The 17,676-nt window shown below is 36.9% G+C and overlaps 1 protein-coding gene across 1 annotated transcript in view; it reads right to left on the bottom strand.

Moving 5' to 3' along the window:
* sntg2 (syntrophin, gamma 2) overlaps positions 1–17,676 on the bottom strand; it is an 83,328-nt gene that overhangs the window by 29,872 nt on the left and 35,780 nt on the right. The window contains exons 7-9 of the mRNA XM_051867077.1: positions 17,310–17,397; positions 15,449–15,540; positions 4,584–4,711 (exon numbers count right to left, since the gene is read on the bottom strand). Of these exons, the coding sequence (XP_051723037.1) occupies positions 4,584–4,711; positions 15,449–15,540; positions 17,310–17,397 (308 nt within the window). The remainder of the gene's footprint in view (positions 1–4,583; positions 4,712–15,448; positions 15,541–17,309; positions 17,398–17,676) is intronic.

Consider the following 17,676-nt stretch of genomic DNA (forward strand, 5'->3'; position numbering starts at 1 on the left):
TATCACACAATTCTGACTTTATATCACGCAATTCTGACTTTATATCACACAATTCTGACTTTATAACTCGCAATTCTGACTTTATATCACAATTCTGATTATTTCTCGCAATTCTGACTTTATAACTCGCAATTCTGACTTTATATCACACAATTCTGACTTTATAACTCGTAATTCTGACTTTATATCACACAATTCTGACTTTATATCACAATTCTGATTATTTCTCGCAATTCTGACTTTATATCACAATTCTGATTATTTCTCGCAATTCTGACTTTATAACTCGCAATTCTGACTTTATATCACACAATTCTGACTTTATAACTCGTAATTCTGACTTTATATCACACAATTCTGACTTTATATCACAATTCTGATTATTTCTCGCAATTCTGACTTTATATCACACAATTCTGACTTTATAACTCGCAATTCTGACTTTATATCACACAATTCTGACTTTATAACTCGTAATTCTGACTTTATATCACACAATTCTGACTTTATATCACAATTCTGATTATTTCTCGCAATTCTGACTTTATATCTCGCAATTCTGACTATATATCACACAATTCTGACTTTATAACTCGCAATTCTGACTTTATATCACACAATTCTGACTTTATTTTACGCAATTCTCACAATTCAGAGAAAAAAAGTCAGAATTGTGAAATATAAACTCGCAATTACCTTTTTTACTTTTATTTCATGGTGGAAACAAGCTTCTATAGCCATCAGTTCAGATTACGCAACCTGGTTATTTCCATTTGTTTTAAATGTGAAAAGTTATCAATACAAATTTCGAGGGATGAAATGCATTTGTTGGAAGACAGGGTTGTCATGCTCACTCCACCATCAATTGTATATAATGGGACAGCTTTGACATTTAATTTCAGTGTGTGTTTGGAGCGTGCCGCAGATGAATTACACTTTGATTTGCTGGACTGACTATTTAATGATAGCTGTCAGTTGAGTTCAACAGAAAGTGACAGCGCTACGACTGTCGGGTCAAAACATATATTTAAGCAATCATTTCCATTGTGGCCTTTAGGATGTAGATTTAATCATCTTTGCGTTGCTTATGAAGGACACATGCAAAGGGCACACAGGGGCTTTCAAAACCTCCGAAGCCACATCAGATAAACATTTCTAATGCATTAAATCATGCTGTCACGTGAGAGCAAGACTTCTCTATTACTGAGGTGATATTACAGAGCAAATAGAAACACTGAACACATCTTTAGCAGCTTCGCATTTTCTAACTTTTCCAATAAAGCAATTCAATAAATGGCATGATTTCAATTAATGCCAACCATGTGTGAGATGCAGCCATTCAGCGCTTGCCGTTTTTCAGATAGAAATTGCCTGGAGAATGTAATGTTCTGCTTGAACTACCAGCAGACTGTAGCCAAGTGCTTTGAAACCAAGAAGCCACCCGAGTGAGTGACAGAACACAATAAAAAATCTATTAGTCTGGAGAGAGGCGTTTTCATCGGGCATCGACATACATGGAGAGAGGGTTATAACGAAGGGGAGAAGAATAGCAGACTGCGAACAGCAAAAGGAAAGGGACGAGATATTGCAAAGATGCTTTGGGCGCGACAAGGCCAAAAGTTCATCGTCTCACAGGAGACTGTTGCAAAAAGGTGGATCTGAAAGCATCTTACATTCGGAGAGAACGAAGCTCTGTGGGAATTGTACTGAGATGTGAAATCCCAGTTAAAACTTAGGTAACACTTAATTTCGATGGTCCACTTTAGACTTTCTACTAACTTTGCAACTACTTGTCAACTAGCAGTCATTATTATTAGTAGACTAGTACTAGTATTAGACACTATTAGTAGCCTGTCTGCTTAATATAGAGCCCTATGATTTCTGTGATGCAGAAAACACGGACTGGATTGCGGAATCCAGTCATAAAAACGGAATTTACCGTATAACGCCGAATGTCACAGAATTTCTCAAATATTTGATGAATAAATAAAAAGTAGGTCAGTACACTTAAATCAAATCATGATATAGACTAGTGTCTGTGAATATTAAACCGCAAAAAAACTATTTAAATATGAAGCCTGCACATTCTGTGTCTCTGTGTGAATGAATGGCGCAGACGCGAGGTTTCATTTAACTGACACACACTGAAGCACACGTGACGCTCACAGTGTTTTCAGCATATGAACTTCATCTCCAGAGTCACTTCATGAGCATTTTACCATTTCATTTGAGAAAATCTATCATCATATCATAAACGCAAAGAAACTCAAAGGTCTTCACTGCAACCCGTCAAAATAAAAGTTTGGTTTAACTTAAAGAAACTGTGTCAGAAATATATTACTGTTGTACAGTAGAATTTAGCTACATCTCAATGGAATAATAATACTAACACTAATAACAATAACAACAATAATAATAATAATAATAATAATAATAATAATAAATTATTATTAAAACTTTATTTTTTTTTAAAGAATAATCACAATTTTTCTTCCATGTTTCAATTTGAACAGTAAAGCTGTTTGACAAAAAAAGTATGTTTAATGTCATATGATTAAAAGATCAATTAAATTGATGTTTTATGCTTTCATTTGATTGCCAGAAAAATTAAAATACACAATTTCTTAAAAAAAAAAAAAAAAACATTTCATAAAAATTGTTGCTTTTTGATTATTAAAATTGAATTAAACCATTAAAATGGAATCCAGACTTAAAGGTTAAAACAGAATTTAATAAAAATAAAACTGAATTTGAGGGAACAAAAAAAACGTATTTCATAGGGCCCTAAAAACTGAATTTTTGTTAAACTTAATACGTTTTATGACTTCAATTAATTACACATCCTTTTCTTATTACTAAAATTGTATTTAACCATTAAAATGGAGTTAAAAAATTTAAACAGAAAAAACAAAAGGAATCCAGAAAAAATTTTAATGGAAAAAACTGAATTTGGAAAAAAATAAAACAGAATTTTGGAAAAAATAAAGCAGATTTCATAGGTCCCTATTAATATCTGCTAACACTTTATTCTGAAGTTCCTCAACAGACATTCGACTGACTATAAGTAACTTTACAACTACATCAACTTAATCTACTAATCCAAACCTTAACCTAACAGTCTACTAATTCTCTAATGAGAGTTACTTGTTCAAAAATTACTTACAACCCAAGCATAATCAAAACTATAAAACTATAAAATAATAAAAATGGCCCAGGAAATCCTTCAGCTGAAACTCCTTCATGAAAGATCAAGCATCATAATGCACCTTTTGATGTTTAAAAGCTTAAAAATACACGATGCACTTGCTCAAAAATCATTTTGATCAATAGAGGAGTCGTACTCAGAGAAAAGTTAAACTTCATAGAAAAGTTGATGAACAGAAAAACAGGTCAATAACAGCAAAACATATTTAACTGTGGAAAGCCTGACATATGAAATGATAGTCAGAAAAATCTCATTTTTGAAATGGAAAAGTTTACTGAAACTTTAGAGAAAATATGTCTTAAAAAAAAGCATGTGTATCTTTGTTGAGTTTCATATTTGATACATCAGGCTTTTATGGCTGATATAGTATGATACACTAAAAAATTGGCGGTTGGCTTGTTTTAACCCAGCGACTGGGTTAAATGTTTGCCCAACGTGCTGGGCAGTTGTATTTAACCCAACTATTGGTTAAAAATGACTATATGTCTGCCTTAAAATGAACCCAAAATATGTTGGAAATTAAAAATCAAAAAGACACATAATTACTAGAGGCAACAATAATAATCAAAATGTGAACATTTATTAATAAGCACTTTAATAAATGTTTATTGTTTAATTATTATTCATTAAACATATTAATAAATGTTAATTTCCAACATACTTTGGGTTCATTTTAAGCAAACAATACAGTCATTTTTAAACAATAGTTGAGTTAAATAAAACTACCCAGCATGTTGGGCAAACATTTAACCCAACCGCTGGGTTAAAACAACCCAATTGTCCATTTTCAACCCAACTTGGATGGTTTTAACCCAGCATTTTTTTAGTGTACAGTGAAAATATGGAGGGAAAAACAGCTCAGTTTTATTTAGAGGCCCAAACTGAGCAAAAATATGAAATTTGGTGCAGATGTTGTTTTGATCATGTTGAAATTTGTGAATCAAACATGATACAGTAGGCTTTATAGGGTTAAAATCAAAGTCGTCAGAAACGAAACTCCCGAAGCAAATGCACATTCAGATTATGCATTCTGCCTAATTAAGGATGAGAAACGAATCTCTCAGCTTTCCACCTGCTGCAATCAAAACCTTTGAGTTTTAAAGTGCGTATTTATAGATTTCTTTTCTCAGAATGACTATGTGATATGCTATCATTCTACATTCAATGTCAGCTGACTAAAGTCAGAGCCACTTCTTCTCGACCTGCTCTCCTCACGCTGGCTGCTGCATCGCTGACCTTTCCAGACACGGCATGCCGCCGCATAGATATTGGATTTAACATCCTCTCACCTAAATGAAAAATGCTTGAAAAACCAACAGTTGGAGCGGCCGCGTGGCCAACCTTACAGCTCGTGCAGCATCGCAGCGGATTACCGTACCTTAATTTGTCGGTTCCAGCTTTGCGTCGAGAGATTCGAGCCATGAAGAGAGGGAGGGTGACGGCATCGAGCCAGCGTTTCTCATACTTTGGTTCATTAGCCGAAGGTGAGGAGGGCGACGACGGGGCCTAGATGGAATAAATGAGAGGGAGAGAGTGAGAGGGCAGAGCAGAAACATCTCGTTTTCAGCGCCATCCGCTGCCCTTTGATCACGATGCCAGCGGCCTCATAACAACCGTGTCCCGCGATTCAAAAGCATCCGCGGCGCTCGGACTCGACAGATAATAACTCTGGCTCAACGTTATCCTGCAGTATTTTACAAATTAATGAGGATTAAAGTTGCCTCACTTAAATACATATTTTTATGCATATTCACACACACACCATGAGAACACTGATTTTCTTACTCAGTATTTTTGTCTTGTTTTCCAGTACAAATATCTATACATTCTTAAAGGGGACTTATTATGCAAAATTCACTTTTATAGGTGTTTGAACACAGATGTGTATCCACAGAGTGTGTAAACAACCAGCCTATAATGAAAAAATCCACCCACATCTTTTTTATAACCCCATAAATCAAACAGTCTCTGCAAACAAGCAGTTCCAGATTTTTCCCTATTCTTGTGTGAGTAGGAAGAAGCCCCGCCCACAACTGGCAATGGAATCTGCCATATTAGCTTAGCTCCTCCCCTCAGTGAACTGTACACAGTCCGTCATGTTGATCTCCTCGCCAGAGCATTTAACAGCAATATTCAAGTAAGAAATATATTCTTATTAAAGTGATTTTCTGTTTTTCTTTTGTTGTTTGATTCATATTAACAGCATATATATCAGTAGGCACTGTATATTACGCTGCTGTCACTTTAATACACAGATCTAATATACACATGTGATTTCTTTACTTGCTGTTAACGTTCACAGACATAACTGACTGTGTTTATGTGAACTTTGTGTGATTTTGACATAACCTTGTGTGTATTTGACAGTTTAAGTGCAATAAGATGTGTACGAGAATTTAGTTTAATACTCACAGGACGCGCTGTCTGACAGCCAGCTTTCTGTGTGCATGTGCTTCAGATGTGTGCGCTCAGAAAACCATATATCAGAAGTTTAGACTGATATGACTTAAATTTCATGATGACGAAGAACTGCAATGTCACATGAGAATGACCGCGATACAGATGATAATCAAAACTAAACAGGCGTTTTGTTAGTTTTGTTGTTAGAGTATTCGAGGCACGAGCTGTACAGGCTCCGCCCTCTTCTGGATAGGGGGTGGGGAGCAGCAGCTCATTTGCATTTAAAGATACATGCACAAAAACTGCATGTTTTTCCTTCCACTCAAAAATGGGCATTTACAACATGATATAATAAATGATCTGTGGGGTATTTTGAGCTGAAACTTCACAGAAACATTCTGGGGACTTTTACTACTTTTATTACATCTTGTAAAAAGGGGCATAATAGGTCCCCTTTAAAGCAAGATACATTTTCTTAAGCAAAATCACTTAAAAAATAGATGTATCAAATAAAAAAGAGTGTAAAAGTGTGTGTAAAAAATGAAAGTGAGTTTATGCTCAAAACAAGAAAAAAATACATGCCAATGAGGTATAAAAGTGAACTTAATAGAGTGCAACAGCTCCCGTCCACTTTTTCTGCAGTGTTGGTTCCATTAGTATTTTTCCCACTCATTTCTCCTATAGGGATTTCAAAAACGTCTTGGTTAAAGCATTATAAGCCATGAACCAAACCAACCAGCTACAAGGAGGATCACAACATTAAACTTTGATTTGAAGCAAAAAGAGTGTTTGAAAATTGGACAAAAATACAAGACTGTGAACTTAACGGCTTTAGTGAGGGAAAGAACTACAATCCCATGAAGTATTGCTTCATGATGGAGAAATATAAAACTACTCCTCTGACAAATGTTGATTTTATATATATAAAAACAATATATTTTAAGTTTATTGAAAAAAAAAATATGCATACATATTCAAACACAAGTATTTTTTAGAGCATAGAGAGATTGACACGATTATGTCATTCGCAGTGCTTCACGGCAGTGGGTGGAGCTAAATAGATCTTTTATATTTTTTGCTTGTTTCGACTCTCTGATTGGTGGAATTTTCTGTACAGCATCATGGGTAATGTAGTTTTTCTCCACGAATTCTGTTAAATACAATTATTTCAAATACAAGTTGAAATAATGCAGGATAACGGCTTAGCAAATCGATTAACAACCTCCAAGTTCACAACACGTCTGTCTTTAAAGGTTTATAAATTATCGTTAAAAAATGGCATTTCCCTATGGGGAAAATGAATGGAGATTTTACTTCCAGAACCCGACTGTTGCACTCTATTCAAAAGGAAAACAAGCTTATTTTTCTCACTCCACTGGCAGATATTTGTTTTTGTTTTAAGCATAAACTCATTTTGTTTTGATACATTTTTCATAAAACATAACTGTCATTTTGCTTGTTAAGTAAATGTATCCTGATTTAAGAATGTTTTAGATGTTTGTACTGGAAAACAAGACAAAAATAATAAGTAAGTAAATAAGTAAAATCTTTTTTGCAGTGAACTTGGCAGAAAGATGATGAAAGACTAAAGCAGATGAACGTTTCAGCCACTGTAAACACTATAGTTAGCCTTTAAATGCTGCAAACGCTGTTGGGAAGCCATAAAGATTCAGCTTGTCAAATCCACAGTTTATAGTCTTCAAAATGTGCATCGCATTTGTAGTCGACTCACTTCAACAGCAAAATCCCATAAGTCATATCAGCATTAACATAATATTATGCATGACGTGTGTGAATCTCTTGGATGCAAATAGTCGGTGAGGTCAGTAAGCTTATAAATCTCTTCGTATCAAATCAAAATCACAATATTTTTCTGCAAAACATATCAGTACAGGTGCTTCACAGTAGCTGCAGTGCTCTTAAGATGGGGGTATAGATTTTTTGAGGTGTTTCTGACCTTGCTTCTAGATATAACATATTTTAGGTTAAAGTCAGAAACTAAACTTGAAGAGGGGAAAATGCAACATAAAACCCTTTTACGTATCCTACAGTAGACATTTCTTTTCACTTCAGACATTTTGCAACCAACCCTTGCAACTACCCTTGCAACCTGCAAGAATAAAAATTAATACAATTAATAACATGCAAATATTTAAATGTTGATAAAAAATTACAAAAACACACAATAAAATGACCAAAACTAACTAAAATATATAATGTATACTAATTGCACATGCAAGCACTACTCACTTTTTTTATTTTTTTGTACAAGACACTTTTTGCATAATTAGCTCCTTAGTTCATCTCTGACTGGATTATTTTACTTGTGGCTGAATTCTCAAGCCATCACCAATTACATGTGAAGCTCTTTCTCCTGTCATATTCTCCACTCTGCTGTTTATTCGGACCGAGGCTGGATAATTAAACTTGATTTGACTTTCATGTTGTGCTGCCCTAGATGACACTGAATGAAATATCGCAGGCATGTCAAGATGGATCAGACTGACAGAGCGTCTCTCACGAGGAGTCAAACACCAGCTCTTCATTTCACTATCTCTGCCACTCCTCCAGACACCAACAGCTGTCAAATTTCACTATTTCTCAAATAAAAACAGGCCCAAATAATTCATATTGTCATACTACTGTAATTTCTCATCATTGAGATGCTTTTATAGTATTTATTAATATCTTGAATCAGTTTTTATATTTTCTGTTTTAATTTTAATGAAAGTTTTAGTAAATTAGCTTTTTTTAAAAAATACATTTACATCATTTGCCCCTATTTGGGTGTGAGCAAAAACACGTAGTTTTTGTGTGTCCCTTTAAATGCAAATAAGCTGCTGCTCCTGCCCCCTTTCAGAAGAGGGCGGAGCTTTAACAGCTCGTGCTTCAGTTGCTCAACAACAACAAAGCTGGAGAATCTCACGCAGCCAAAATGAGGATTGTCAGTAACGGTGTTCAGCCTTACATTGTTCAAACCGGAGTCGACACTGATGGAAAGACTCAGGAAGAAGTTACAACTTTCAGAATGAAACTGGACGTTTCTGAATGGATAGTGGATAAATTTATGTAGTTGCTGTGGAGTTGATTCAACTCATCAACTAGCATGTGCCGTCATGTTAATATTTTGTGCAAATCCAGCGTTGAATTGACCCTCGTTTGTGAAGCAGTCTGGTGTAAAATGACGGCATGACAACAACACTATACTACAACAACTCTTCCTCTTCTCTAAAGCAGCCCAACATGGCCTCACCCCCTTTGTTGCGTGTTCTCAGGGGCGGGGTTTATGTAAATTATAGGGTTAGTGATGTCACTGACCCGGGAAGAAGCTCGTTGTAGTCCTTAAACAGCGAATTCTTTAAAAGAAAGAAATTTTGAGCGTTGTAACTTTGCAGATGTTGTTTATTCTCAAAAAGCAACATTACACACTAACTAAAGTTAAAAAAGTGAAATCATAATCAACCACACCTTTAAGGTTTCTTTAAGTCGTTTTTCAGCAGGGCAATAAGTGTTTTTCTCTTTGTTCGTTTTAATGTTGTTTCATTAATACTAACCATATAATAACTAGAGACAGGTCTATTAGGCTGCATAGCAAGGCTTAAAGCACAGATCCAATATTTGGACACAAATCCACCATTAATTACATTAATACCTTATCAAGACAGTATTTTGACCATTCGAAGCACAAATATGTGGAGCATCTAAGTATTCAAGTAGAGTTGGTACAGGCAAACTACTAATGATACCGGTATTGCATTTTTTAAAAAATAATTTCAGTACCAAGTATTATATTTACCATTTTTTAGATATTTCAGTGGCAAAAAGAGCTGCTACACTAATTATTGGCAGGCATGTAAATGAATAAATGGTAAAGCAGCAGCCCGTCAGCCGATGAAAGCGAAACGCTGTCAATCAGCTCAATGTCACAGCAGCCTGGAGGGGACGACGAGCTCAGAGAATTATAATCACCTGCGGGCGACGAACTCAACGACTACAAGAGGATTAGAAAAAAATACTAATTTGAAGAACACAAGAAAAAAGCACAAATATTGTTGACTCAGCAGTCAGGAAAGCGCTGCATGTGTTTTTGCACATTTCCATGTCTGGCAAAGACAGAGAGATTCAATAGAAGAAAAGAATTCATCTGTTTACGGTAATTGGATACACTGGCTGCCGTTCAATGTTTAATAATGAAGTATATTTCATGGAAAGAGGCCTCCTACATTCTTCCCATGTTTTTGTGGGAAGAGGATGCATCTAGGAGAACTTCATTAAAAGAAACTCTTCTGTTCCTGGAAAGCGCTCTCATTTACACAGAACTGATAAATGAGCTGATCTGAACACACCATGGTGACCGTTGTGTCACATATTGTATGTTAAGGCAAACATCACTATTACTATTTCTCATGCGTAGGGACAGAGGTTGGTTTAAAATATGGAAGAAACATCTTCTAATCTTACATTGAAGGAGGAACCGAAGCCATAAGAATATCAGAGAGACTTTTCACTTGAGACAGTAAGAAACCACACAGAACACCCTAGCAACCACATAGCAACACCCTGGCAAACATCCAGAACATCCTAGCAACCCCATAGCAACATCCTGGCAAACACCCTAGCAGCCCCATAGCAATGCCCTGGCAAACACCTAGAACACCCTTAGCAACCCCACAGCAACACCTTGGCAAACACCTAGAACACCCTATAGCAACCCCACAGCAACGCCCTGGCAAACACCCAGAACACACTATAGCAACCCCATAGCAACACCTTGCCAAACACACAGAACACCATATTGCAAGCCCATAGCAATGTCCTAGCAAACACCCAGAAAACCCTAGTAACCCCAAAGCAACTTCATGGCAAACACCCAGAACACCCTTAGCAACCCTCATAGCAACACCCTGGCAAACACCCAGAACACCCTATAGCAACCCCACAACAATGCCCTGGCAAACACCCAGAACACCCTAACAACCCCACAACAATGCCTTGGCAAACACCCAGAACACCCTATAGAAAGCTCATAGCAACATCCTGGCAAACACCCAGATCACCCTTAGCAACCCCACAGCAACGCCCTGGCAAACACCCAGAACACACTATAGCAACCCTCATAGCAACACCTTGGCAAACACCCAGAACACCCTAGCAACCCCACAACAACACCTTGGCAAACACCCAGAACACCCTATAGCAACCCCATAGCAACACCTTGGCAAACACCCAGAACACCCTAGCAACCCCACAACAACACCTTGGCAAACACCCAGAACACCCTACAGCAACGCCCTGGCAAACACCCAGAACACACTATAGCAACCCCATAGCAACACCTTGGCAAACACACAGAACACCATATTGCAAGCCCATAGCAATGTCCTGGCAAACACCCAGAAAACCCTAGTAACCCCAAAGCAGCTTCATGGCAAACACCCAGAACACCCTTAGCAACCCTCATAGCAACACCCTGGCAAACACCCAGAACACCCTATAGCAACCCCATAGCAACCCACTGGCAAACACACAGAACACCATATTGCAAGCCCATAGCAATGTCCTAGCAAACACCCAGAAAACCCTAGTAACCCCAAAGCAACTTCATGGCAAACACCCAGAACACCCTTAGCAACCCTCATAGCAACACCCTGGCAAACACCCAGAACACCCTATAGCAACCCCACAGCAACACCTTGGCAAACACCCAGAACACCCTATAGCAACCCTCATAGCAACACCCTGGCAAACACCCAGAACACCATATAGCAACCCCATAGCAACACCTTGGAAAACACCCAGAACACCCTAGCAATCCCACAGCAATGCCCTGGCAAACACCCAGAACACCCTATAGCAAGCTCATAGCAACGTCCTGGCAAACACCCAGAAAACCATAGTAACCCCAAAACAACTTCCTGGCAAACACCCAGAAAAACCCTTAGCAACCCCCATAGTAACACCCTGGCAAACACCTAGAACACCCTATAGCAACCCCATAGCAACACCTTGGCAAACACCCAGAACACCATATTGCAAGCCCATAGCAATGTCCTAGCAAACACCCAGAAAACCCTAGTAACCCCAAAGCAACTTCATGGCAAACACCCAGAACAACCTTAGCAACACTCATAGCAACACCCTGGCAAACACCCAGAACACCCTTAGCAACCCTCATAGCAACACCCTGGCAAACACCCAGAACACCCTATAGCAACCCCACAGCAACACCTTGGCAAACACCCAGAACACCCTATAGCAACCCCCATAGCAACGCCCTGGCAAACACCCAGATCATTCTATAGCCGGGGTTCTTGACTCTGGCCCTGGAGGTCCACTTCCCTGCACAGTTTAGCTCCAAACTTGATCAAACTCACCTGCCTGTAACTTTCTAGTAATCCTGAAGAACTTGATTAGCTTAATTGATTAGGTTTGGAGCTAAACTCAGCAGGAAAGTTGACCTGGAGGGCCTGAGTCGAGAACCCCTGCTCTACAGCATCATGGCGGCAACTATAATCAGCAACGATTCTGAGCTCTGTTCTATTTATAGACTGCCTTTCGGTCGCATCCAACACCGAAATCTTGATTTGTCAGCACTCAGAGATTGAATTTCACATTTTCAGCCCTCTCTCACATTGCGCTGAGGCGTGAATGGATTTTCAGAGGCTGTATGCAGATCTCAGAGCTTCACTGAAGCTTCACCTGCTGACACGCAATCTCCCCCGAGTCTTAGTGTCACATTAATGTGAGGCATGTAAATCTCTGGGAGTTCATGTAGTCTGTGAGCAGATCGAGTGAGATGTCTGCCTTACCTTTGCTCTCTGGTTTGAATAAGAAAGTGACCAGTGACTTAACGAGATGCAGCGTGTTCTTTCGTCTGACAGCAGGATATTCTCACTCCGTCAGGTCGAGCGGCTGCCGTACTGTATTAACTGGCAGCGAGGTGCATTGGCAATGATCTTTGAAGGTCAGAATGAAAAGCATGACCTCTATATGCTGCTTGAGTGGGCTGACGGTGCAGATGAGACTTCTTTTTTAGGACAATAGTGTTTTGGATGGTAACCAGAACTAGTTAAAAGAGTCCTTCAAGTCTCAATGATATTTTAGAACCAGATGCACGAGATGGAATAAAACAGCAGATTGACTGAACTTCTTCAATGAGCTCATGTTTTACCTGACAGACTTTAGACATATATGATAATGTTGATATTTACACTTGTTTACATTTTAAAGAGGACCTATTATGCCCTTTTCCATGTTCATCTTTCTTTAGTGTGTAATGTTGATGTTTGAACATGAAAAAGCTGCATAAAGTCCCTCCAGCGGGAGTTCTTCTCTATATCAGTGTCAGTGTTTCTGAACTCCCTGAAATGCCTGCATTGTAGTCTTGAGTTTTCTTCCAGGAACGAACACGTCAAAATATTCCTCATTTAAATAATTCATACGCAGAATAAAGGGGCGGGGCCTGGTTGAGTTAGTAGAGTGTTGAAACTGGCGGTTATGGTAAGGGGCGGGACATTTCCCAAACACGCTTGAAGCACTTGACCAATCACAACACACTGGTCCAGCCAACCAATCAGAGCACATTGTGCTTTTCAGAAGGAGGGGCTTCATAGAGACAGGAACTAAACAGAGCGTTACTGACAGACTGGGAAGAGAGGAGCTGAACAATGGAGAATATGAAAATAATGTGTTTTTTGATCATTCTACCATGAAATCCTGTTCTAGTAGAGCCTAAAACCAAAATCAAGACTTTGTAAAAGGGCACAATAGGTCCTCTTTAAGAAAATGAAGTGAATGAATTATTTTGTTAGCACCTCTTAAACAAACACAATTTTTTTTTTTGTATTTGTGTATTTTTTTTTGTATTTACAGAAGATATTAAGTCTTGTTTTCCTATAAAAAATGTATCAAAATGAAGCGAGAACAGATATCTGCCAATGGGGTCAGAAAAATCAACTTAATTCAAAAGGAAACCAAGTCAATTTTTATTACCCTACTCTACTGGCAGATATTTATGGAAACTTGGTTCCGCCATGAAATAAAAATAAAAAAAGGTAATAGCATTATAAAGTCAGAATTGCAAGTTATAAAATTAGAATTGCTTGATATAAAGTCAGAATTGCGAGAATTCTCATAAAAAGTTGCTATTACGTTTTTTTACTTTTTTAATTTAGTGGCGGAAACAGTGTTGGGTAAGTTACTTCAAAAAAGTAATTAATTACTAATTACATCATCAATATTGTGTTTAAAATACTTTTCTAATTACCCTGTCTGGAAAGTAATTTAATTACTCAATAAGTAACTAATTACTTCTTAAAATCCCTATAAACCTTGACCGGATAGACAATAGAAAGGAAACTCTTTTAATAATTTATTCAAACATGGAATAGTTTAGCCTTTTATAGCTTTTTAAAACATTTTAACTTTATTAAAACATATACTATAATACTTTTATTTACTTTATAATACTTAAAAAAATTTTATTATCAAATAGGGATGTCACGATACCAAAAATCCAGTAGTCGGTACAGATACCACCAAAAGTGCACAATACTCGATACCAAAGTTGATACCACGGTAAAAATATATAAAAATACAAATAAAACAATGCTATATATTTTTTTCCAGGTAGGTCTAATAGTAGTAAGTAAAAATACCACAGAAAGAAAAAAATAAAATAAAAAAAAATACCACAGAAATTGAACAATCAAATATAAAATAACTCTGCATAGTCATAACTGTATAAATTAAATATAGATTAATCCTTATTAAAGCTTTTCTTTTGTTGTTTGATTATCATTTATAATACAGACAGCCAATAGTAGACAGTAGCATGTTTTAAAGGCTGCTGTCACTAAGACCTAATGGACGGAGACAATATGCTGTTACACATGCTGTTCACATTCACATAACCAACGCGAATATATACGCCAAGACGGGCATTTTGACATAACTGTGTGTATTTGAACGTTTATGTGTAATAAACCACGAAAATCTGACACTCACGAGAGGCGGCTATGTGTGTGCGCTTTGGTTGAGAGCGCGCTGACTGAAGACCGTCTCTCAGAGAGCGCACAGTTTTTTTCTCTCTAGGACATAGCTTATATTTTACAGTAATGATCTTGCCTACCTGTGTCAAAAAAGTGAAGTAATTGGAATATTTCCATTCTGCAAAACAGCCACTCGCTTCTGCCGACATCTTCAGACAGAGACTACACAGACAACTGGTGCAAAGTTGCGAACTCACAAGCAGCTGCACTACAGCTAACGATTTTAAAGAGGCAGTGTTCACTTTTACCTCTAGACAACAAATTTAGATTTTAAATTCAATATTGATTTAAACAGAACTGCTGAACTAATTTACAGTATGTAACGCAAGTACATTATAAGTAACTGTAATTAAATTACCTAAAAATGAACAGTAATCCCTTACTTTACTTTTTCAGTGGATTAGTAATTTAATTACAGTAACGTGTTACTGTTACTTAGTAACGCATTACACCCAACACTGGGCGGAAAAAAAGCTTCCATACGTAGATATTTAGTCTTGTTTAAAGCATAAAAACTTCATTTTGATACATTTTTCAGAAAACAAGAGTCATTATCTTATGTTATTTCGCTTATAAATACTGAGTAAGAAATCATTTTTTGCAGTGTAGGGGTTTGTTCAAATCACTAAACCTAATTATAAGCAAAAATAGTGATGCTCAAGTGCATGGAGTCAATTCCACCTCTCTATCTGAGCCATTTTCAGCCTGATTCTGTCATCCGTCTCACTTTCGAAGCTTACGAATAAGCTCCTTAACAGAAGTGATGCTCGCAACGATACAAAAGGTGACTTACCGTGTTGCTCGAGTTCCCATTTAAATGCAAACCACTGTCGAAAAGCGGCGAGGACGCTCTGCTACTCTGATCGCTGGACGGTCCGGGTGAACCTGAGGAAATATGGCAGATTAGTATATATTCTATATAAAGCAGAGCTCATATTGTGTGCAAATCTACTCTGGTAGCGCTGCACATCTAAAGCCGAGCGATATGACGTGTATTAGCTTGGCAAGCCGCTTTCTAGGTTGTCACGATGCCATAGACACCAAAGTCACAGGAGATTATGGGTAAGGTGAGTGTGAAATACACGAGATGCAGGAATTCTGACACGGCCATCACTGGAAAATGCAGAGCACAAAAAGTCCATTTCATGCAGGGGCATCTGCGACACGCTGCTCTGAAAGTCGTCTTTCTGTTGAAAGCAGCACAGATACAGTAGCACAGCTGCTCAGTTCAGTCCCGAGAGATTCACCGTCCTGCAGAGCGACGCTGCCTTCAGATCTGACTTACTAGTTGCAATGTGATGTGCATTCAAGTCATTTTAGTCTGCAAAAATTGGATGCCTTGGACAAATTCAGATTTACTTTCCTTTTTCTTTCTCTTTTTTCACTTCATAACAAGCACAGGATGCTTTCCAGCGCTGGTGTAACAAAAGTTTGAGAGCAAAGGTTGTGCATCAGGTGTGGAACTGACAGTGTTGCTGTTGTTAACTAAAACTAAAACAATTAACATCCTCTTAACATCTTTTTAACAATCTTTTTAACAATTTGTAAAAATCTTTAAAAGAAATTGATAACTAAAATAAAGCAGAAATGAACCAAAAAATCTAAAAAAAAAAAAAAAAAAATTATAATTGAAATACAGCCGAAATAAAATGTATAATTTATATATATATATATATATACACACACACACACACACAAATATAAATATAGAATATATAATACTAAAAAATATAATTATATAATATAATATATATATATATATAATAAACCTAAAAAAAACTTTAAATACATTAATAATATATATATATATATATATATATTTAACAATCTTTTTAAATATTCCATTGAAATCTTCTAAATTTTAATTGAAATAAAGCTGAAATAAAATAAAATAAAAATACTCAGAAATATATAAATATTAGATACATAATTTAAAATCTTAAATGAGAAATATTGCTTTGGTAACCAACTGAAGTAGTGAAATTAAAAATTACAAAATAGTGAAATTAAAAATTAAGGAAAGCTATATATAAATATTTTTAAAAAGACCAAAAACTAACAAAAATGATTAAAAACCCCCCCCACAATATTACTAAAACTTAATACAAAAAAAATAAAATCTAATTCAAAATGTTAATAAAAAGTATAATAGTATATAAATAATACTAAAATGACACTGGTAATTAATGCTGCATTTGCATATTTGATCATTCTGGTTTCTGAAACAGAGAATGATGGGAACTGTTGTTTGTCACACAAGCCTGTTACAAACCAGTTACATCAGTGGCATTTTCTGTCAAGATTTATGGCGATTCTTCATCAAAAATGCACAAAATACATAGAAACTAAACTGTACAAGCAACATTTACAATTAATACTTAATTATGACAAAAACAAAGACCGCATCACATGTATTCTTTGTAGAGAAAAGATGGAGGATGAAATATTGATACTTTTTTATAGTTAGCTATCAGAATCAATTGTGAGTCTCCTATGCAAAATGCAACATTGCCGGTTATGTAGAGCATCCAAATCACACTAATGAGGTTACATTTCAGCTCTTCCTAAGAAGAGCGCTGTCTATTTAGACAGCACGGCAGCTCACTAGGTTTAGTACCAGAGCTCAGATGTGAAGTTGTTCTGGTCAAACCTACCTAATGGGAGTTTTAAGAAGGCCGGCGCTTCCCTGAGGTAACGTACAGTGATGGTGACTTCATCCCCTGCCGTTCGCAAAAGATGAACCTGCAAGGAGGCACAGAGATAAAATATCCTTCTGACATTGCCGGCATCGTGAGGAGGAAAGACGTCTGAACTGCATTTAAATGACTGCTTCACACCTAATTGAGTTGAGCTGCAGCATTTGAATTAAATCACCCAATCAGCATGTAATGTCTAAGAGATTTGTCACGAGTTATTTCGGTAAGAGCCGTGTTGAGTTCAGGTGGACTAACCGCTCCTTATACAACAGTTACACCGTCAGTGTCTCGTGCTTCAGATATCTTCAAATGTTTTTGGCATCAG

This window comes from Ctenopharyngodon idella, chromosome 17 (genome assembly GCF_019924925.1).
Source record: "Ctenopharyngodon idella isolate HZGC_01 chromosome 17, HZGC01, whole genome shotgun sequence".
Taxonomy (NCBI): domain Eukaryota; kingdom Metazoa; phylum Chordata; class Actinopteri; order Cypriniformes; family Xenocyprididae; genus Ctenopharyngodon; species Ctenopharyngodon idella.